Source organism: Mustela nigripes, chromosome 1, assembly GCF_022355385.1.
Source record: "Mustela nigripes isolate SB6536 chromosome 1, MUSNIG.SB6536, whole genome shotgun sequence".
Taxonomy (NCBI): Eukaryota; Metazoa; Chordata; class Mammalia; order Carnivora; family Mustelidae; genus Mustela; species Mustela nigripes.
The window spans coordinates 148,854,519-148,876,568 of record NC_081557.1 but is presented as its reverse complement, the minus strand read 5'-3'; the positions used below and the strand labels follow the sequence as shown (position 1 = coordinate 148,876,568).

General features: G+C 38.8%; 1 protein-coding gene and 2 pseudogenes across 2 annotated transcripts; 2 read left to right on the top strand and 1 right to left on the bottom strand.

The window, feature by feature from the left end:
- Window positions 1-1,563: 1,563 nt before the first annotated feature.
- On the bottom strand, window positions 1,564-2,987 carry LOC132001001 (heterogeneous nuclear ribonucleoprotein C-like). Of its 2 annotated transcripts, XM_059375100.1 has the most exons (3): window positions 2,857-2,987; window positions 2,457-2,810; window positions 1,564-2,417 (listed from the first exon to the last, which is right to left on the bottom strand). In XM_059375100.1, the coding sequence occupies exons 2-3, from the start codon at window positions 2,771-2,773 to the stop codon at window positions 1,853-1,855; spliced, it is 882 nt and encodes a 293-aa protein (XP_059231083.1). In that variant the 5' UTR covers window positions 2,774-2,810; window positions 2,857-2,987; the 3' UTR covers window positions 1,564-1,852. The 2 variants fall into 2 exon arrangements, with proteins under 2 accessions (XP_059231083.1, XP_059231074.1); XM_059375091.1 differs by having other exon boundaries at window positions 1,564-2,810.
- Window positions 2,988-4,267: 1,280 nt separating this feature from the next.
- LOC132025655 (large ribosomal subunit protein uL2-like) lies at window positions 4,268-10,639 on the top strand (annotated as a pseudogene).
- A 5,105-nt stretch (window positions 10,640-15,744) lies between these two features.
- LOC132025604 (protein Mis18-beta-like) overlaps window positions 15,745-22,050 on the top strand; it is a 127,094-nt pseudogene continuing 120,788 nt past the window's right edge.

Here is a 22,050-nt window from a genome sequence, read left to right as displayed (position 1 = left end):
CAATAAAATGGACACAGAAAGCTAACCGGTAACAAAGAAAAGTGATGAGAGTTCATAGTTTTTGAATCTCCAGGTAAGGAGAGCCAAGAACTTTCCTTTGCAGTCAAGAGAGGATACTGTTACAAAAATTGCCATGACCTGCTTTTTGCATTCATGACTGTGATAGGAAAACCATATTAAGTCCATGAGCTTATACAGATTTTTGTTTTTTAATGCTTCTTTCCTTTATGCACATATTTATCTAAAGATGTATAAGAATATTAAATATTAAATATTAAGAATATTAAACATTTTGGAAAAGATATACCAGTCAATGAAAGGACCTAGTTATTCAGATTAAATAGAGCAAAAACTTTTATACATGTGCTCTGGTCATGACAGGACTTCCCATGGTATGGAACTTGCCCTACCACCATGAACAATTAAAAAATTACAAAACTGAGACAGCAGGCAATCCAGGATGGTGATCCCTTAGAAAAATATAAGCCCAATGAATTCTCTGTCTCTAGATACAGTTTTCAAACAGTGTCATAGGGAGAAGGGACTCAAGCCTAGCACATGATAACTTACTGATTTGAGGAGATAGAGACTGGGGGGCTGAAGCAGCTTGGATTTGAAAACAGAGAAAAAAATGCTATGGAGAGCAACAGAGCTTCATGAACCTGCATAGGAGGTCCCTAAAGTCTTTGAATGAACACCTATCAGTGCATTTGTTTATGAAGCAAGAAAAAGAACATGTGTCATAAGAAGGCTATAAAATTAGAAACTTCAATAGCTAACACAAGGCAGAGAAATGACCAAATTCCACCTAGCCAGATTAAAGAGATCTTATTGAATACTTGGGGCAATTAGTAGAAACCTCAGAGGGGTCATGCCTCAATAACAAGGCTAAATTAGTCTGAGAGTAAAGTTCCGAAACCTGCCTTAACAAAATTGAAACAAAAAATCTTAAGAGGAGTAAGCTATCATTTCTGATTATTAAGACAAATTTCAAGACCAAAATCACCCACCACTTAACAGTATAATATTCACAATGTTCAGCATCAAAATTAGTAGATATGTGAAAAAACATGTGTGACCATAACCATGACCAGAGGATCAATCAACAGAAGCAGAGCCAGAAATGATAGAGATAATAGAACTAGTAGACAAGGACCTTAACATAGAATAAATATATTTTTTTTCTCCATACTCCTGGTTTAATAAGGACTTGTTTATTTTGAGAAAAAAGGGTCCCAAACATCAGGCTGTTCACAAAAATAACCCACAGTATCAACTTTAGAAAACAAATCTTAAGACTATTACACTAATTATTTTTCTAGAAGATGCATATGACATGCCAACTCTCATTCACAAAAATACATTGTTATATTTGTGTTGAACAGCCCCACATAGCACTCTTATGTGGGGTATAACACACATACCTCTAACTCAAAGCTGCTCTCAGGTGCTACTCAACTAATGCGATTGCCTTTGCAGTTAGGGAAGCAACTACTGAGCTCATGTATGAATGGAAAGAACTGTACTCCCTGCATACCAAGAGATTATTTTGGAGACAGTTGATAAAAACCACACATCCTTTTTATTGTTAAGTCATAAAGAGGTATCAAAATTAAAAGCAAAAATTACAGGGTAAGACTTAACATAACTACTAGGAGCATCAAAGGAAGTGAAAATGGGACTAGGCGCAGGGCAATATGAATTAATGAACATGGGAAGGACAAGGATGGGGAGAACAGTGAGCATGTGCTGAATAAGATACTAGGGGAGAGGATCTGGTGAAAATTTTGATCTTAGACAAGTGCCTAGGTAAAGAAATAATGGGACAAGATTTCTAAACCCCACTATGTGCTTAAGAGTCATCCTCGCCATTGGCGCTGTCTCTGTCATCCTCTCCTTCCTCAGCCTCTTTTTCATCATCCTTGATCAACTCCAGCTGGTCATCCCCCCGATCTTCATTATCATCATCATCCAGTAGGTCCCCCTCCTCAGCAGAGTCATCTGCACCCCCCTCAGACTCCATCTTCACATTAGTCTCATCTTTCTTCAGGGAGCTGCGGCTCTGCTCCTCTTCTGACTTATCATTCTTCATCTCTCCTTGTTTGCTCTGTTCTTTCTCAAATTTTTCCAGGCTTTCCAGTAGAGAATCCACTTTTTGTTTTATCTGGGTCAACTCCTTCTTAATGGTCTGAAGGTCATCACCTTTCAACTTTCCAGACTTGGAAGAAGATCCTCGCTGTCCACTCTTAGAATTGAAGCCACTTTTGCCTCTTCGTGAGGTGTTTCCTGATACACGCTGGCGTTTTGAAGGAACTACAGCCCGAGCAATAGGAAGAGGAGGAGGAACACGTGCTGGGTAACTATACATCCTGTCATAATAATCTCGTTGAAAGTCATAGTCCAAGTCAAAAGAGGAGCTGAGTAGAGGGGACGGAGAAGGGTGTTCTGGTACTGACCCGTACATCTCCGCTGCAGATCGTTTCACACCTGCTTTTCCTCGGTTCACTTTTGGCTCTGCAGCCAGATTAATATCTAAAACCTGGCCAGCAATCATTCTGCCATCCTCTCCTGCCACAGCAGCCCGGGCATTTCTCTCATTAACGTACTGAACAAAGGCAAAGCCCTTATGAACAGAGCAACCCACAATTTTTCCGTATTTTGAAAAGATCGCCTCCACATCAGATTTCTTGACCACAAGAGTATTGAGATTCCCAATGAATACACGGGAGTTCATGGAGCGAGGATCTGTCTTATTGGTGACATTGCTGGCCATTTTCTTTGATGTTAAGGTTCTTCACAAAGCTGAAAAACTCAAGCAAAGTTCCACTAACTTATATATTTCAAGTGATTTGTAACCAGGAGGGGGAAGGGAGAAGAGATTCGATTCTGAATCTCCTACTCCCGGGTTCTACGTGGAGAAGCCAACTGCTGCTCGAGGTCGACGACTCAGCCGCACCGCTTAGTCTTCGTCTCTTCACAAAATGGTCCCCGCGTCTTAGAATAAATATTTTTTAAGAATATAATAAAAGACATCAGGACGCCTGGGTGGCTCAGTTGGTTAAGCAACTGCCTTCAGCTCAGGTCATGATCCTGGAGTCCCAGGATCAAGTCCCACATCGGGCTCCCTGCTTGGCAGTGAGTCTGCTCTCCCTCTGAGCTCTCCACTCTCACACTCTGTCTCTTGAATAAATAAATAAACTTCTTAAAAAAAAAAAGAATATAATAAAAGACATGAACACAGTGAGGTCAGAAATGGAAGATACAACAAAACAAAATGGAAATTTTGTACATTAAAAATATGTCAGCCCTTGAAAAACAAGGTTTTGAACTGTGTGGTTCTGTGTCTATGTGGATTTTTTTTCAATAAATTCAATAGAGTGAAAATGTGCTTTCTCTTCTGTTTGATTTTCTTTCTTTCTTATCTTTTTTTTTTTTTAAGATTTTATTTATTTATTTGACAGAGAGAGAGAGATCACTAGTAGACAGAGAGGCAGGCAGAGAGAGAGGGGGGAAGCGGGGTCCCTGCTGAGCAGAGAGCCCAATGTGGGCTCCATTCCAGGACCCTGAGATCATGACCTGAGCCAAAGGCAGAGGCTTAACCCACTGAACCACCCAGGCACCCCACCTCATGATTTTCTTAATAACATTTTCTTTTCTTTAGCCACTTTATTGTAAGAATACAGTATACAATACATATGAGATACAAACGTGTTATTCGACTATGTTATTGGTAAGGCTTCTGGTTAACAGTGGGCTATTACAGTTAAGTTTTTTGGAAGTTAAAAGTTACATATAGATTTTCAAATGTGTAGGAGATTGTTACTCCTCAACCCCTGCATTGTTCAATGGTCAACTGTAGATTTGAAATAAAAAATCTGCAGGATAGGTTTAATAGGATCTTAGGTGCTATGCTGCATATGAAAAATTAGTGACCTTGAGAACTTGGAAATATAAAATATTCAAGTTGAAATACAGAGAGAAGAAAATGTGGAAAAAATACTAAATAGAGTTACAATGAGCTATGGAACAATATTGAGAAATCTAACATGCAGAGTGCCTGGGTGGCTCAGCCAGTTGAGCAGGTAACTTCCACTTGGGTCATGATCTCGGGGTCCTGGGATAGAGCCCCACATTGGGATCCCTGCTCAGTGCGGAGACTACTTCTCCTTCTGACTGCCTCTATGCCTACTTGTACTCTCTCTCTGTCAAATAAATAAAATATTTTAAAAAACCCTCCTTCTTCCCTCCCCCAGAAAAGAAATCTAACATGCATGTAATTGGAGTCCAAGAAGAGAATGAGACAGAAGAAAAATTTGGAGAAATGACGATAAAGAACTTTCCAAATTTGAAGAAATGTACAGACCCACAGATATAACAGTTAACAAATGGTAAGTAAAATAAACATTAAGAAAATATCAAGGCATATTATAATTAAAATGCTGAAAACCAGGGCACCTAGGTGGCATAGATGGTTGATTTTCTGACTCTTGGTCTTGACTCAGGTAGCGATCTCAGGGTTGTGAGATGGAGACCCGCGTCAGGCTCCATGCTCAGCACAGTCTGCTTGAGATTCTCTTTGCCCCTCCTGCTTGTGCTTTCTCTTTCTCTCTCTCTCTAAAATAAAATAAAATATGGGATGCCTCAGTGGCTCAGTTGGTTAGGCATCTGCCTTCAGCTCAGGTCATGATCTTAGGGTCCTGGGACTGAGTCCCACATCAGGCTCCTTGCTCAGTAGGAAGCTAGATCACATTATATGTAGTGAAACAAATATAAAGAAGACTGTAGATATACAGCATAACCAAGTCGGATCAATCCCAGGTATACAAGGCTGATTCAACATTCAAAACCAATTAATGTAATCTATCACATCAGGAGACTAAAAAAGAAAAACTGCATTATCACATCAATGGATACAGAAAAAGCATCTGACAAAATACAATACTCATTAATGATAAAAACTCTCAGAAACCTGGGAAGAGAAAGGAACTTCCTTAACTTGATAAAGAATATCTACAACAAATCTACAGCTCACAACATACTTAGCAATGAGAAACTAGAAGTTTTCCCACTAAGATCAGGTATAAAAAAAGGATGTTTCCTCCTCCATTCCTTTTTTTCTATTTTTAAAAAAGATTGTATTTATTTATTTTAGAAAGAGAGAGAGTGCACAAACAGGAGGGAGGGGCAGAGGGAGAAGCAGTCTCCCTGCTGAGCAGGAAGCCAGAGGGACTCTGGGATTGATGCCAGGACAATGAGATGGTGACCTGAGCTGAAGGGGATGTTTAACCCACTGAGATAGCCTGGCACCCCCCACCACTGCTGGAAGTTATAGCTAATTCAATAAGACAAAAAAAGGAAATAAAAGATACTCTGATTCAGTAGGAAGAAATAATTCTGTCTTCATAAATCACATGATCATCTGTTTAAAAAATTTGAAAGAATTGACAAAAACCCCTGGAATAAGTGGTTATAGCAAGTGGCTATATAGCAAGGTTACACAGTACAAGGTTAATATGCAAAAGTGAATTGCTTCCCATACACTAGCAATGAAAAAATGGAACTTGAAATTAAAAGTATAATGCCATTTACTTTAGCACTCAAAGAATGAAATACATCAGTATCAATCTAACAAACTATGTACAAGACTTATATTTGGAAAATTACAGAACTCTGATGAACAAAATCAGAGAACTAAATAAATGGAGATACATTTTCATGTTCATGGACAGCAAGATCAATATTGTGATGGTATCAGTTTAACCCAACTTGATCTATAGATTCTCTGCAACTCCATTCAGGTTCCCAGCAAGTTATTTTGTGGATATTGGCAGACTGATTCTAACATTTATATGGAGAAGCAAAAAACCCAGACATCCAACACAATAATGAAGGAGAAGAAGAAAGTCAAAGGACTGACACTATCTAATTTCAAAACTTACTAGAGCTCTTCCAACTGTGCTTGTCAGTAGGCTACCACCATGAGCCACAGAATTCTGGGGGTAGAGAAAAGGTAGCAGCTCAGTGTTCTACACCCACCGGAAGCTCTACCTGTCTGTGCACTGTGGACTTTGCAGAGTCGTCAAGCTACATCAAGGGCATCATGAAGAACATCATTCATGATCCAGGCTGGGGTGTGCCACTCACCAAGGTAGTTTTCTGAGATCCATACTGGTTTAAGAAGTGGAGGGGGCTGTTCATGGTCACCAAGGTCATCCATACCAGCCAGTTCATTTACTGTGGCAAGATGAACCAGCTCAACACAGGCAATGTACTCCTGGTGGGCAAATATGCCTGATGGCATCATTATATGTTTCTGGAGGAGAAGACTGGTGACTGGAGCAAGTTGGCCTGAGCCTCTGGAAGAAATACTGCTGTCATTTCTCACAACCCTAAGACCAAGAAGACCCACGTGAAGCTGCCCTTTTGGTTCAAAGGAGGTTTATTCTTCAGCCAAGAGAAGCTATGGTTGGTGTGGTGGCTGGAAGTGGTAGCACTGACAAGGCCATTCTGAAAGTTAGCTGAGAGGAATTGCTGGCCACACATGTGGGCCATGGCTATGAAACCGGTGGAGCATCCTTTCAGAGGGGGTAGCCATCAGCACATTGGTAAACCCTTTACTATCCACAGAGATGCTCCTGTTGGCCACAAAGTGGGTCTTATTGCTGCCTGCCAGAACAGGGGTCCCTGGGAAACCAAGACTGTGCAGGAGAAAGAAAATGAGGCTAAAGGACTTAATAAAGTCTATCTTTCTGCCACTAAACAAAAACAAAAACAAAAACAAACTACAACAACAAGAAAACCAACTTACCAGAAAGCTACAGTAATCAAGACAGTATGGTATTGATAAAAGAATAGACAAATAGACTACTACAACAAAATACAGAGCTTGGAAACAGACCCACATAAACAGAGTCAACATCTTTGACAAAGGAGAAAAGGCTGTACAATGGAGCAAAGACAGTCTTTTCAACAAATGGTGCTAGAACAACTGGACACCCACATGGGGAAAAAAAAAAAAAAGAATCCAGACACCGAGCTTACACCCTTCACAAAAATTAACTCAGAATGGGGCGCCTGGGTGGCTCAGTGGGTTAAGCCGCTGCCTTCGGCTCAGGTCATGATCCCAGGGTCCTGGGATCGAGCCCCACATCGGGCTTTCTGCTCAGCTGGGAGCCTGCTTCCTCTTCTCTCTCTCTGCCTGCCTCTCTGCCTACTTGTGATCTTTCTCTGTCAAATAAATAAATAAAATCTTAAAAAAAAATTAACTCAGAATGGATCACAGGCCTAAATGGAAAATGCAAAACTACAAAACTTCTAGAAGATAGCATTAGAAAAAACCTAGATGTCTTTGGGTATGATGATGACTTTTTAGATGCAACACCAAAGGCATGATCTGTGTAAGAAATAATTGATAAGCTGGGCTCCATTAAAATAAAAAATTTCTGCTCTGTGAAAGACAATGTCAAGAGAATGAGAAGATAAGTCATAGACTAAGAGAAAATACTTGCAAAATACTTGCATCTGATAAAAGACCATTATCAAAAATACACAAAGAATTCTTAAAACTCAATAAGAGGGGCACCTGGGTGGCTCAGTGGGTTAAGCCTCTGCCTTCGGCTCAGGTCATGATCCCAGGGTCCTGGGATCGAGCCCCACATCGGGCTCTCTGCTCTGCAGGGAGCCTGCTTCCTCCTCTCTCTGCCTGCCTCTCTGCCTACTTGTGATCTCTGTCAGATTAAAAAAAAAAAAATCTTTAAAAAAAAAACTCAATAAGAAAACAAACAACTTGACTAAAAAATGGGGCAAAATCCTTAACAGACACTCACTAAAGAAGATGTACAGATGTTAAATAAGCATATGAAAAGATGCTCACATCATATGTCATCAGTGAAATTGAAATTTAAACAACAATGACATACAATTACACATCTATGATAATGGCCAAAATCCAGGATACTGACAATACCAAATGCTAATAAAGATGTATAGCAATAGAAACTCTTCTTCTTCTTCTTCTTTTTAAAGATTTTATTTATTTTTCAGAGAGAGAAATAGCACAAGCAGGGGAGTAGCAGGCAGAGGGAGAAGCAGGTTCCCCGCTGAACTGAACAAGGAGCCCCATGTGGGACTCCATCCCAGGACCTTGGGATCATGGCCTGAGCCGAAGGCAGATGCTTAACCAACTGAGCCACCAGGTGTCCCATAATAGAAACTCTTAATTCATTGTTAGTAGGAATGCAAAATGGTACAGCCACTTTGGAAGACAGTTTGACAGTTTCTTATAAAATTAAACATACTCTTACCATAAGATCCAGCAATTACACATTTTGGTATTTGTCCAAAGAAGTTGAAAACTTATGTTCACACAAAAACCTGCACATGATGTTTATAGCAGCTTTAATCATTATTGCCAAAACGTGGAAGCAAACAAAATGTCTTTTAGTAGGTGAAAGTATAAATGAACTATGGTATATCCAGACAATGGAATATCATTCAGTGCCAAAAAAATGAGCTATCGAGCCATGAAAAGACATGGAGGGAACTTCAGTGCCTATTATTAAGTGAAAGAATTCAATCTGAAAAGGCTGTATACTGGATGGTTGCAGTTACGTCATTGCAGAAAAAAACAAAACTGTGGAGACGGTAGAAAGATGAGTGGTTTCTAGAAGTGGGGATGGAGGGAAGGATGAGTAGACAGAGCATGGTGGGGATTTTTAGGACATTAAAAACATTCTGCATAATACTCCATAATAACCGATACATGTCATTATGCAGTTGTCTAATGCATAGAATGTATACTACCAGGTTAGAATGTGAAGGCTCATCAGTCATAACAAATACACTACTTTTGATAACAAAGGAGACTATGCATTTGTGTGGGCAGAGGACATATACAAAATCTCTGTACCTTCCTCTCAATTTTGTTATGAACCTGAAACTACTTTTTATTTTTTAAAGATTTATTTATTTGACAGCGTGAGATCACAAGTAGGCAGAGAGGCAGCAGGGAGAGAGAGGAGGAAGCAGGTTCCCTGCTGAGCAGAGAGCCCTATGCGGGACTCGATCCCAGGACCCTGAGATCATGACCTGAGCCGAAGGCAGAAACCTAACCCACTGAGCCACCCAGGTCCCCCACTACTCTCTCTTTTTTTTTATAGACAGCATTTTTTTCTTATTAACATATAATGTATTATTTGCTTCAGGGGTACAGGTCTGTGAATCATTAGTCTTACATAATTCACTACACTCACCGTAGCACATACCCTCCCCACGACTCCCCAGCAACCCTCAGTTTGTTTCATGAAATTAAGAGTATCTTATGCTTTGTCTCTCTCTCTGGTCCCATCTTGTTTCATTTTTTCCCCTCCCTCCCCTGCCACAACTCTCCCTCCCATCCCCCCCAATTCCTCATTTCAGAGAAATCATATGATAATTGTCTTTCCCTGATTGACTTACTTGAACTTGAACCTATTCTTTAAAAAAAAGTCATAGGGACGCTTGGGTGGCTCAGTCTTTAGCCATCTTTCTTTCTCTGGGGTGGTGATGGAATTGAGCTCCAACTCTGACTGGGGCTCCCTGCTCAGCGGGAAGCCTGGTTCTCCCTCTTCCATTCCCCCTGCTTGTATTGTTGCTCTCATTGTCTTCTCTTGCTCTCTCTCTGTCAAATAAATAAATAAATTTCTTAAAAAAAAAGTCACAAAAAATGAAAAGGGGGCACCTGGGTGGGTCAGCCAGTTAAATGGCTGTCTGCAGCTCAGGTCATGGTCCCTGGGTCCTGGGATTAAGCCCTGGGGTCATCCGGGCTCCCTGCTCAGCGGGGAGTCTGCTTCTTCCTCTCCTCCCTAATTGTGCTCTCCCGTACTACTTCCGTTGCTATCTCTGTCTCTCTCTCAAATTAAAAAAAAAATCTTAAAAAAAGAGAATTTTTAGAGTGGACATGTGTGATATTGCAATTTAAAATAATAATGTAATTGGTTTTCTATCTTTTCAATCACAGAACTCCTACATCCTTTGGAATTTCCTAAGTGTGGAAAAAGACAAGGTGTCTTTTGTTATGTTAATTGACTTTTGGAAAGCCCTAAAAATGGGGGTTGGCAGCCAATGGGGACAACCATGTGATTAGAGGGTTGGACCTTTCAGTCTCTAAGGAAGCTTCTATTAACACTCAAAAGACAGGAGCCCAAAGAGCTCCCGGTTGGTGAATTCAAGGAGGTGTTGGGAGAGCTCCCTGGTTGAAAGGGCTTAGGAGCCAGGCCATACCCACAACTTGCCCTAGGCATCTGTTCCATCTGCTGTTCCTGAATTACATCCTGTTGTAACAGATCAGTGATCTAGCAAGTAAATTGTTTCTCTCAGATGTGTGAAATGCTTTAGCAAATTAGTTGAACACAAAGAGGAGGTCCTGGGAAATTTTGATTTATAGCCAGTTGGTCAGAAGCCCAGGTAACAACCTGGGCTTGCAACTGGCATTAAAGTTGGGGAGTGGTGGGCAGCTTTTGTTAGGACTGAACTCTCAACCTATAGAATCTGATGCTATCTCCAGGTAGATAGTATCAGAATAGAGTTAAATCGTAGGACAGCCAGCGGGTATCTGAGAATTGCTCGTTGGTGTGGCATCTACCCCCTGCCCCCATATTGAAATTGGTACCAATTTAACATGGTTCAGAACAGCAGTGTTAGGAGTTAGTAAAAGATGAATTAATATACTATATCCCCAATTTGTTTCATAGTATAGAGAGATATGGTTGTACTGTGAAAAAGTGGTTCCTTAGGCAAAAATTTTGAGAAATGGTTCATATGTAACCCCTACCTGGAAATCCCCACTGTATGTCTGGGTCTAAGTTCTAAGTTCTAAATTCTGCAGAAAAGAGCTTAGCTTCATTTAAACCAGTGGTTTTCAAGCTTAAATGTGGAATCTACCACTCACACCAAAGACTGATAAACATGTTCTGAGAATGCTTTACAGAAGCCACTTTGCAAAATATGCACTTAAGTATTGCTAAACTGTATAAAGGGCCTATCAAAATTAGACAAGGTAGGCAGTATGATAGACTGTGTAGGTGGGTGTGTAACAGACTCTGTCAGCATCATGTGTAAGCAAGTGTAAGCAATCCCAAAGTGGGAATGGTCACCTGTAAAATGAAAATGTCACTACCCCTTAGTGTCCATGGAATTGAAACAGGGTAGAGAGACGAACTAGATACTAACGGGAAGCAGGAAAGCAGGGAGGCTGGTGGCCTTTATGAAGATGGAGAGCAGGTTTGGTAGAAAGGAGGGAGTGGGGAAGGTAGAAAGACATGGACAGAGGGAATTTTGAGAGTTTGAGATCAGAAAGTAGTAACACTCTGAGTCCCATTCTTTAAAGTCCACTGGGATTTTTAAAAGCATTGAAGTTGTTTATTTCAATACGCTATCAAAAATCATTTCTGTTGTCATTTTTATAGGGATGACTAGAAGTTTGCTGTAGAGACAGATTAGGTGGTTTTCAATGTGTGTTTGTTGTTGCTGTATCTTTAGCAAAGACCAAATGACATCTAGTCTGAGGAGGCTGACAGCAAACCTTAAATTATTTTGCAATGTAGGATCTGTGTATCTATAGACTGAGGACAATTGCTCATTACTCATATTGATTTATATCAGGCAGTGCAGTGAACATACAATTAATAGTTGACTTCATTGGCAGCCAGCTGTTAGTGCCATAATTTACTATGAGAATGGTTCGGTCCGGGGATGAACAAGAATTATACTGGGAACTGTATTTTTTAGCATTTTAAAGGTCAAACTCAACTCTTATTAATTTAGTCAGAGGTTTTGGTTGATTAAAAAAAAGATTTTTGCTGATGCAGGTTCTCTCACATGCTAATGTGAGACTAAGCTTAGGAAAAGTCTCTTATTCTTTGATTAAAAGTTGCCTTTGATTTTAATGGCTAATGAAAGCGAGATTTGGAGTAGGTGCAAAATATCTGTATACACTCATGTAGAAGCTTTCAGAGTCTCAGAAATTCTGAAGTCCTATCATAGCAGTCATTTGGCAGCACTAAATATTTTTTGTTTCGTTTAAGAAACACTTAAAGCTACATCAAAGAGATGATAATAGCACAGGTGTGGCTAAAGTTAAAAATCACAAGCAGAGGTTTTCTGTGACCATCCTAATACTTAAAAAAAAAAATCATATTTATTGTGTGCTTACTATGTGTCAACTTGTCAAGCCAAGTGCTCTACCTGTGCGAACCCTTTCAATTCTTAAAAACAGTTCTGTGAAGTGTTCTTATTACGACTTCTGTTTTAGATGGAAAGAAACTGAAGCTTGTGGAAGGCAAAATCATACTACTTGTGAATGGAAGAACATGAATTAGAATCTAGGCAGCCTCACTCTAATTTCTGTGCAGAAGGAAGTTTGAGGAAGCAGCCATTTGAGTGTTTATCAAGTAGGGTTTCTGCCCACTCTTTAAGAATCTAAGACTTAAGCATCGCTCAGAGTATAAAATCTCTGGAAGCAGATGACCTGGGTTCAAACCCCAGTTTTTCCATTTCTTGGCTGTTTAACCTCTGGGAGGTTTCCCCAGTTGTAAAATAGGCATTATAAAAATATATATGTTTTATGGGTTTATTTTTTAAAGATTAAATGAGGTAGCACATGGACAGTGCTTAGTAATATGCCCAGAACACAGAAAATTCTTAATAAATTTAGCCTAAAATTTATTATTAATTTTGTGAATGCACACCAATGACATATATAAGAAAGAACACCATATACAGTCCACACTGTAAGTTCTTTCAAAGATGGGATTGGACAGGGCATTTAATGACAGGTCACACACTATACCATTTTTGGGCATTTATTATTGTATAAAAGTACTATATGGCTCCTTCTGGGACAATCTGAGCATTTTAATGGTCATAATGATTTTTACCCTTTGAATTAAACAGGTGTTCATGAGACCACATTGATATAAACAAATGGGAAAAAGGAAAACTTCATTAGAGTAGAATGCCAAATGACACAAAAGGAATGATGGAGTTAGAAAATCACCATTTGCCCAATGTCATGGTAATATTGATTCCTGCTAGAATCATCAATACATGTTACAACTAGTTGGTAAAAGTCTAATGCTGAACAGGATATTCACGTAGCCTCATAGTATCTTTCTACAAAGTTGTTACTAATCTTGCTGGAAAAGTAGCTATTTGTAGTGGAGAAACCGAGTGATGAAAGTTCGTGTCACAGTAATGATGCAGACAAACATCGTATACTGCTTAATATGATGCACTGAAGGGAATAAACACTACTGCAACATAATAGAGCTTTAATCTAATCATGAGGAATTCTTGGATAAAACCAAATTGAGAGGGCTTCTTCAAATTAATTTGCCAGCTTCATTAAAAATAGTCTGGTAAAGAAAGAAAAATAGTTGGAGGAACTATTGCAGATTAATGAGACTAAAGAGACATGGCAGCTAAATGTAATGTGTGATACCTGATCAGAGATTTTTTTTCCCTATAAAGAGCATTATTGGGATGATAGGTAAAATATGAATAACTTCTGCAGATTACATATTAACATTGAATTAATATTATTTTCTGGGTTCTGATACTTGGTTACACCAGAGAATTTCTTTGCTCTTAGGAAACACACACCAAATTATTTATTTGAAAGGGACAATAAGTTATATTTAAGACCTGTGTCTAAGTTACAATGTTCCATGGGAATTGGATAAGCAGATCTTGAACTTAGGCTTTGGAGTCATTGGAATACAGGTGTTTTGAAACCATAGAAATGGATGAGATTTCCTGGGTAGCAAGAATATTGGGTAAAGAAAGTAAAACTGGGAATTTCATTGCTCCAAAGTCTTGTTAACTAGATATATTTTGTGCTTCCATTCTTCCTTTTCTCCATTTTAGGCTCAGGATTATTTAACAGGAGAAACGGGTTGTGGGACTGGAGGACGTTCAGTCTCTCAGATTGGAGTTGTGTCTGCTCTGATTTTGGTTTTAGAAACAGTAGTAGTTACTACGAAGCCATCCAGAATGGTATTGTTTCCTGATTTCAGATTGGAGGGTGCCACAATCAGGAAAGAAAAGATCAGAGCTTTTAACATTTTACTACACTGAGAAGAGACAATCTATTTTTATTGAGTAGGTGGAAGAATCACATGAGAAAACTGAATGATTCACACTGTGGTCTAAAAATCATTGTAACCAAGAGCCTAACAACAGTCTGGCTCGGCACGAACAGAACGGGGCCAAGACAAATACCACCATCCCCCTGTCTTCTCTTCCAAGTGTAGGAGGACTCAGGAAAAAAAGGTGAATATGTGCAGAAAGGAAAACTCTGTTTTTACTTATCCAGAAATAGTTATGATACCAGGCAACAGTAAGATATTCCAAACTCCACCAGTTTAAAATTCCAAATGCCTTCATTGTTTGATTGAGACTGCCTTTCCATTACACTGCCCCTTAGGCACTTTTGATACCTGGCTAAAGGGAAGTTGATTCGGGAAATCATTTAGTTTGAATTTAATGGGATACATGTTGAGATTCAGAGTAGCTTCCATGCATAGCTGAGTTATTCCTAGCAGTCCTGGGATAGGAAAGGATTCCGGGGATACTTCGACAGTCTATTACATGGATATATATACTTGGTGATGGGATGGCACAAGGCCAGTGATCTTATGTCAGTTTGACCCATCCTACAGACCCTGCCTCAGGAAATATGTGGGTAAGGAGGGAGAGAGAAGAGTTAAAACGTGCAGAACCAGAAGCCAGTTTATGGAAATTCTTCCAATCATCAGTTATGTAGAAGTCTAAGTGGGAATCTGGTTCTCATCAATGCCCAATCAAAGTGGAAGTTCTTCCTTGTCAGAACTGTATTCAGTAATACAGTGCTTACAATTATAAACACACCATGACATATATTTTTTCTTTCTGATGGGAATCGTGAAAAATAGTTTTTCACAGAACTCTTGTTTACTCAGATACAAACTGTAGCAGAACTTCAGGCAGCAGGTACCTATCTGTGTTTTATGCACCTGCCATTGATTGGATCATGTCTTAGCATATGTCAGGCATCTTGTTCTGACAAAGTCTGTTGGTTTCAGATTAAATGGCACACAAAACAACTATCAGTGAAATAGCCTGATGCTTTTAAAGTATTGCAAAAAAAAATATTGTCTCAATAAACGTATACAGTTAAAAAAAAAAGAGGTCCAGCAGTTTTTATTAGTGTGATTCCTCGATAATTTATACTTTGGGTTTCTGTGTATGTGTTGGTTTGTAAACTGGTTCCCCCTCTACAGAAGGCAAGGAGCGAGAGAGGAAAGAGGCGGACCAGTCCAGTTTGGTAGGTGGCAGGTTTAATGTGGAGGGAACTACTTACCAGGCTTGTTTTGGGTGGCGGCAAGAGGAGCAGATCTCCGCACCCGCCTGCCAGAATCGTAAACGTTTATACAGAGACCTGAACCAGGGGTTCAGTCACGTATACCGTACAGATGGTCTGAGCAACACATTACTCTCTCAGGGCTGCATCCTTGGAAACGATCCCCACTGTGGGAATGGTGGGCAGAACATCCATTCCAAGGACAGGGGATGCGGTGAGGAGACTCTGCCCAGGTCCAGCTCGAGGCTCAGCCAGAGGTTACGTCTTCTCTGAGACCTCCTCAATCAGTACGATGGATGTCTTTTCTTCCACTAAACGGTAGTCTCCCCTTAGGCATGGTTGCAGCTCTGCCTTCCGCACTTTCGATGATGACCCGCTGCCGACGTGGGAGGAAGCGGATGATTCTGACGAATCGGCGGAAAGCCAATAGTGGCCTAACTCTGCGTCAGGATGAGACGTCACTCCCCTCGCTTCGTCTCATCAGGTAGGCTTTTTTTTCCTTCTCAGGTGAGCCCAAGAAGTGTGAGTACCACAAGTTATTTTGCGAGAACACATTCATATAACTTTTATTACAGTACATTGTTATAATTATCCTATTTTATTATTAGTCGTTGTTAAGCTCTTCCTGTGCCTCCTTTATCAATTAGACTTTATCATAGGTATGCGGTATAGAAAAGAACATAGTGTATTTACTTGCTCAGCTCTCTGGTTTCAGGCATCCACTGGGGATCTTGGAATGCCTGCTCTGTGGAAAAGGGGAATACTATAATCAGCTGTTTATTGTTAGTACATAGGCAATACTAATTTTAAAAATACCTCGTTACTTTAGCAAACTCTCACACTGGTGTTATCATTCTTTTTAATTGATTTTCTTAGGTTTTGGAAGTATTCACACTGTTGTTAAATTTGTAAATAGTAGTAATTTTGCTTTCCACTTCTGACTTTCAAATAGTTATAATATTTATCTCTCTTTCACACACAACTCAATTATTGGTGGTGACAAGGATAGATTTACTTAAAACTTAAAAGTAATTTTAGCCCAATTTGTAAAGTTTTTACCAAAATCTTTTATAATAAGTAAACAGCACTTGATTATTTTGTCTTTCACCTCATTTTATTTTCTAAGCCTAAGATAGGTTTCTTTTTTTCTTTCTTTCTTTTTTCCTTTAGAATTTTGGACAGAAGAGATAGAAAGTCGGGATCAAAATCATAGAGAGACAGAGTCAGCAGTGGAATGTGGCACTGTGCTTTTATCTCATAGTGCATTATTTTCTTTGTTGTATTGAGTTATTCATGAATATGTCTTCTTTTTCTTACCAGACTCTGAGATTTTCAGACTCGTTTCATATGTTTCTCTCCTGTTCCTGCTCTGTCCTGCAAAACATTTTGTACAAATAATGGGTTTATTGAATGGACTTTGCTTTTTTCCAACTGCTGCCATTTACCGTGTTTTTCCTTCCTTGTCCCTTGCCATCTTGCATAGCCTTTTAAAAAAATGTTTTCAAGTTTTAACTAATCAATTAATTAATATTATTATTTTAGTATTGTTCAATTATAAGAACACTGATTTTTAGTAAACCTAGTCTGATATACACTAGAACTTTCATTTTACATCCAGTCCCAAACTTGCCCATTTCTTCTTGCTCAGGACTGGTTTGTGGCATAGGCACCTGAGTGAGAAGAGAGACTGGCATATTATTTCACTGTTTGTCCTGGCCCTGTCCCTCCAGCTCTAATCCTGGTGCTGCCACTGCTGCTTCTGTGTTTGGATGGGGAGAAAAGAAGAAAGATAAAAGGAGCACAGGTAGGGGTAAGGGTTTGGTGGTATAATTTTGTCATGATGTCCTGGAGTATCTGGACCCACATACTGGGTCTCTCCTGGGGTGCGTTATGGGCTCTTTGGAAGCCTCCTGCAGGCTATCTACCCATTTTTCTGATGGGAAGTAAGTATTTCCAGGCATTGTTCATGTAGCCTTCCCTTCAATTCTTGCTCCCAAGTTTAACTCCTGCAGGAGCCTCTTCTGGAATCTGCTCACCCAAAGAGGCCACAAATAAACCCAACTTCCTTTGATGCCATCCACTTTGATTATAGGAAATATAAAACTTTTCTCATGTAAATCCCTAAGAGTGTAGTTTGTCCAATTGCTGCTTCCCTTCCTTTCCTTGCTGAGGTTGCATGTGTTGATTGCTTTTTCCCTTCCAAATTTGCCAGGTAAAAAACAGATATCAGTCTAAACGTGCAATTGCTTAAATATGCTGATTTCTTCTTAGAATTTTCTCAGTGGGCTTTCTTTTACCCTTGTGTCACGGCTGAGGCTAAAAATAATTGTACCTGGTAAAGGTCTCTCTGAGTGAGAGTAGGTTGTTCTAGTGATAGGGCTTTGATAGTACTGGTTGATAACAGCCTTGTAGTAAGGCTGGCCTTGTTATGATTGTTTCCTCTTTTTAGATTATGAGGGTACTTATTGTCTCTTCCTTTTAACTTTGGGGCTTCAGTTAAATTTTATGACTACAGAGATTAACCTCTTGGATATTCTATATACAGTATTCATTCAATCAATATTAAAGTTTAATTATTGGTTGATTATGAATCAGAAGGTAAAATCTGTAGACAAATTTTGGTAGTAACTAAATTAAAACGGAAGTTTTGGTATGGAATTTGATTTTTCTTGAGTAATAAGTTTATGTCTTTGTACTCCTTATTTTTATTAGAAAACTTGAAGTGACTTTAGGGGACTTCAGCTCTGTATTGAGGATACTAAAAGGTAAATCAGGGCATATTAACTTTTCTTTCCTTTTTTTTTAGTTTAGTTGAATATGCATCAATTCAAATTGGGTAGTACCAAACCAAGGGTGGTTAGGAGCACTTCCCTAAGAGGAGCTAGGGGAAGCAAAGCAAGAAAGTTACTTTTGGGAAAGTCTGGTTGACTGTTTGTGACTGGTTGTTCTTAGGTTTCATTTTCTTGAATTGGAGTACTTTGATTCTGGCTTAAGTTTTGGTTTGCTTATGTAGACCTACCAAAGCGTCAGAGCCATCTCAGTCCAATGGCTTCCTTGTTCGATTACATTAACAAAAATTTGCACATGTGAAAACAAGCTGAGAATAAAGCTCAGCTCATGAGACTCACACTGAGTCTCATGGTCTATACAAGCTAAGTGAGTTGCTGCAGCTTACTCCCTCAAAAAAGTTTGATTCGAGTGCTTGCTTTAGCAAAACTTTAAATCATTGTAGATCTTAGACTGGTGACAGTTCTATAAAAATAGTCAGAACCACAACTGTCAAAGTCACTAATGTTAAAGTGAATTTATTTTGCGAGTCTACTTTTTATTAACCTTATAAAAACACAGGAGACATTTAATCTTAATTTATAATTTTTTCAAAAAAACAGCATAGTATACCACTTATTACAATGTAATTTGAAGTGTTTAGAAAACATAGTTTTGCCATAATTAAACTCCTCTTCAAACAATCCTGTATTTTATCTTAGTATGAAAAGCCAGTTGGTTGAATATTTGAAGGAAAATGCAAATGATTTTGAAAGGTTGTTAGCAATGAATCTGATGAAATGTTAGAACAGTCCTGGAAGGAATTCTTTTTTTAAGATTTTATTTATTTATTTATTTAGGGAGTTTGAGCAGTGGGGAGGGGGAGAGGGCAAGGGAGAGAGAGAATTTCAAGGAGATACCACATGGAGACCCATGCGGGGCTCGATCTCAAGACCCTGAGATCATGACTTAGGCTAAAATCAATACTTGGACACTCCACCGTCTGAGCCACCCAGGTGCCCATGGGAGGAAGTACTTAGATATATCTTTTTAACACTCTTCAAATCATATTAAGTTGTCGTGGGCTGTGTGGGTTTTGCTGTTCCTTGAGGCCTTCAGGCAAGAGACTATATTTTTGTGTTTAAAACTATTTTTTTAAAAGATTTATTTATTTATTTTAGGGAGAAAGATCAAGGGGAGAGGGAGAGAGAGAATATCAAGCAGATGCCCCACTGAGCATGGAGCTCAACATGGGGATTGATCCCATGACTCTGAGATAATGACCTGAGCCAAAATCAAGAGTCAAATGCTTGACCAACTGTGGCACACAGGTGCCCCCCAAACCGATGTTTTTTAAAGTAGCTCAAAATTCAGTTGTTTTCTCCGTGGGAATTTTGCCCACGGATGATGCCTGACTGTTACTAGGTCAGGAGAACTCCAAATATAGAAAATAAAGATCTTATGAATCAAATCTAATTTCTTAAGGAGATTTGACTCTTTAGGCTCTTTATTCAACAAATTAAACTAATATATTTATTGAATGCTTATAAATATTAGTATTTTTTTAAAATCCATCATGTTTATTTATTTATTTATAGATTTGGAGCGAGCACAGGCAGGCAGAGTGGCAGGCAGAGGCAGAGGGAGAAGCAGGCTCCCTGCCAAGCAAGGAACCCAATGTGGGACTGGATCCCAGGATGCTGGGATCATGACCTGAGCCGAAGGCATCTGCTTAACCAACTGAGCCACCCAGGCGTCCCTAAATATTAGTATTTTTATCAGTTCCTGGGATAAAGAATGGATAACATCTTGATTCACTGCTAAGATTATTGTATTTTATAACTTGGAAAGAAGGCTTTTCAACCTTACATGCTGATTTTCCAAGATTATCCACTTGGCCTGACTGTTATTTTCCCTGTTTGTTCCTGCAAAAAGAGAAGAACCATTGCCTTCTTCAATCATTCGCTCATTCCTTTTTACATTTTCAGCCCTTAAATTTCATTGCCCTTCAAATATTTCTAAGTTAACAAGTGAAAACAGAAAAATTAGGATTTTAGTTTTGAACCTGATGGTCAAGTACTCCAGCCACTAGGAGGAGCTCCATATTCCTAACAGTTTATACACACACACCCACACAACCCCCCCCCCCCCCAAAAGAAATGCAGTTTGGCAGTTAGTTGGAATTTTTAGTAGGAAGGATAAAAGTATTATAAATAAAATTAAAAGCAGGCTGTGCCTTCTCCTTAGACCTCTCTTTGAAATTTTCTTTTCTTTTAGGCCAGTGAAACTTGTGGGTTAAGGTAGAGCTTCTAGGCATCTCTTACTTGGGTAATGCCTCCACTCTTGGAAGGCTAAGCTAGGCCAGTCTGGGGTTCAGAGAGAAGAGCACATTGAGAAGAAGCTTTGGCATTTTCCATTCTAGACCTTTGGAAGAAGGGATGGTGCAATTTTGTATATCTGCCTTCTTATAATGTTACAGGTAGGTGGCCAAGATAAGCTATGTGTGCATGGGTGAAACTGGGCAAGAAGATGATTCTTTGTTCTGTTTCTGGGCTAGATCTTAAGCTAAAGTAACTGACTAAATCTGCAGGCTCCTGCATGGTCCAGCCCAGTTTATCATAATAGGAGCCCCAAAGGCTTTGGTCTAAGGTTCTACCTAGTAATAAATATCATGCACACACTTAGATGACTTTTTGTGCTTTACATCTCTCCTCAACCTACTGTAGTGGAAGACTACTATTCAGTTCTGGAGTGTACTATCCTAGCCTCTCTTTTTGTTAGGACACCCAAATAATAGACCTCTGTGCATTCGATTGAGCAATGATGTTCAATCATACAGGTGTCTATGGATAGCTAGTCTACTTTATGTTAGCAGTATGACATCAGGATATAAAGAGCATAAAAAATATATAATAAGTAATAATAAATGCCTGATAAGCACATAATGATTAAATCCTGGGGCTTACTCCTTTATAATTTATTCTAGTTGCAAAGGTAAATATGCTGCTGTAGATGATTTAGACAATTTAGAAATGTTATAAAAAAGTAGATGACCTCCATAATTTTAATTTTCACATTTTGGTATATGTGTACATATATATTAAATATATATTATCTATATGAAATAAATAACAATGTTAATAATATATCTTAGACATCTTTTCATATCAGTTCACATGGACCCGCATCATTCTTTCTAATAACTGCAAAGTATTCCGTGATATGTAATTAATTTTCTATTCATTATTTTAAAAACATTTTATTGTGAATTTTCCTATATTATAATTATGTATATATTTATACACAAATATTTAAGTATATTTGTATGATTAACTACTAGAAGTAAAATCACTGGGAGGCCAAAGGATTAGCATGTTTAAAATTTTAAATAAATTTAATCAAATTTCTTTCCAAAAGGAAATGTAAAAGTTTTTAATTTTTCTAACCCACAACTACATGGTCAATTTATTTTTGACAAAGCAGGAAAGAATACAGTGGGATAAAGATAGTCTCTTTAACAAATGGTATTGGGCAAACTGGACAGCAACATGCAAAAGAATGAAACTGGACCACTTTCTTATACCATACACAGAACAAATTCAAAATTGTTTAAATACCTAAATGTGAGACCTGAACCCATAAAAATTCTAGAGGAGAACACAGGCAGTAACCTTTGTGACATTGGCCATAGCAACTTCCTTCTAGATATGTCTCCTGAGGCAAGGGAAACAAAAGCAAAAATAAACTATTGGGACTAGAAAGCTTCTGCACAGCAAAGGGAACAATCAACACAACTAAAAGGAAGGGGAGAAGATATTTGCAAATGACATATCTGATAAAGAGTTAGTATGGAAAATACACAAAGAACTTTTCAAACTCAACACCCCAAAACCAAATAATCCAATTAA

What these genes read in the sequence shown, in the direction of transcription:
- LOC132001001 (XM_059375091.1), bottom strand. Translation starts at nt 2,773, where the DNA reads ATGGCCAGCAATGTCACCAATAAGACAGATCCTCGCTCCATGAACTCC.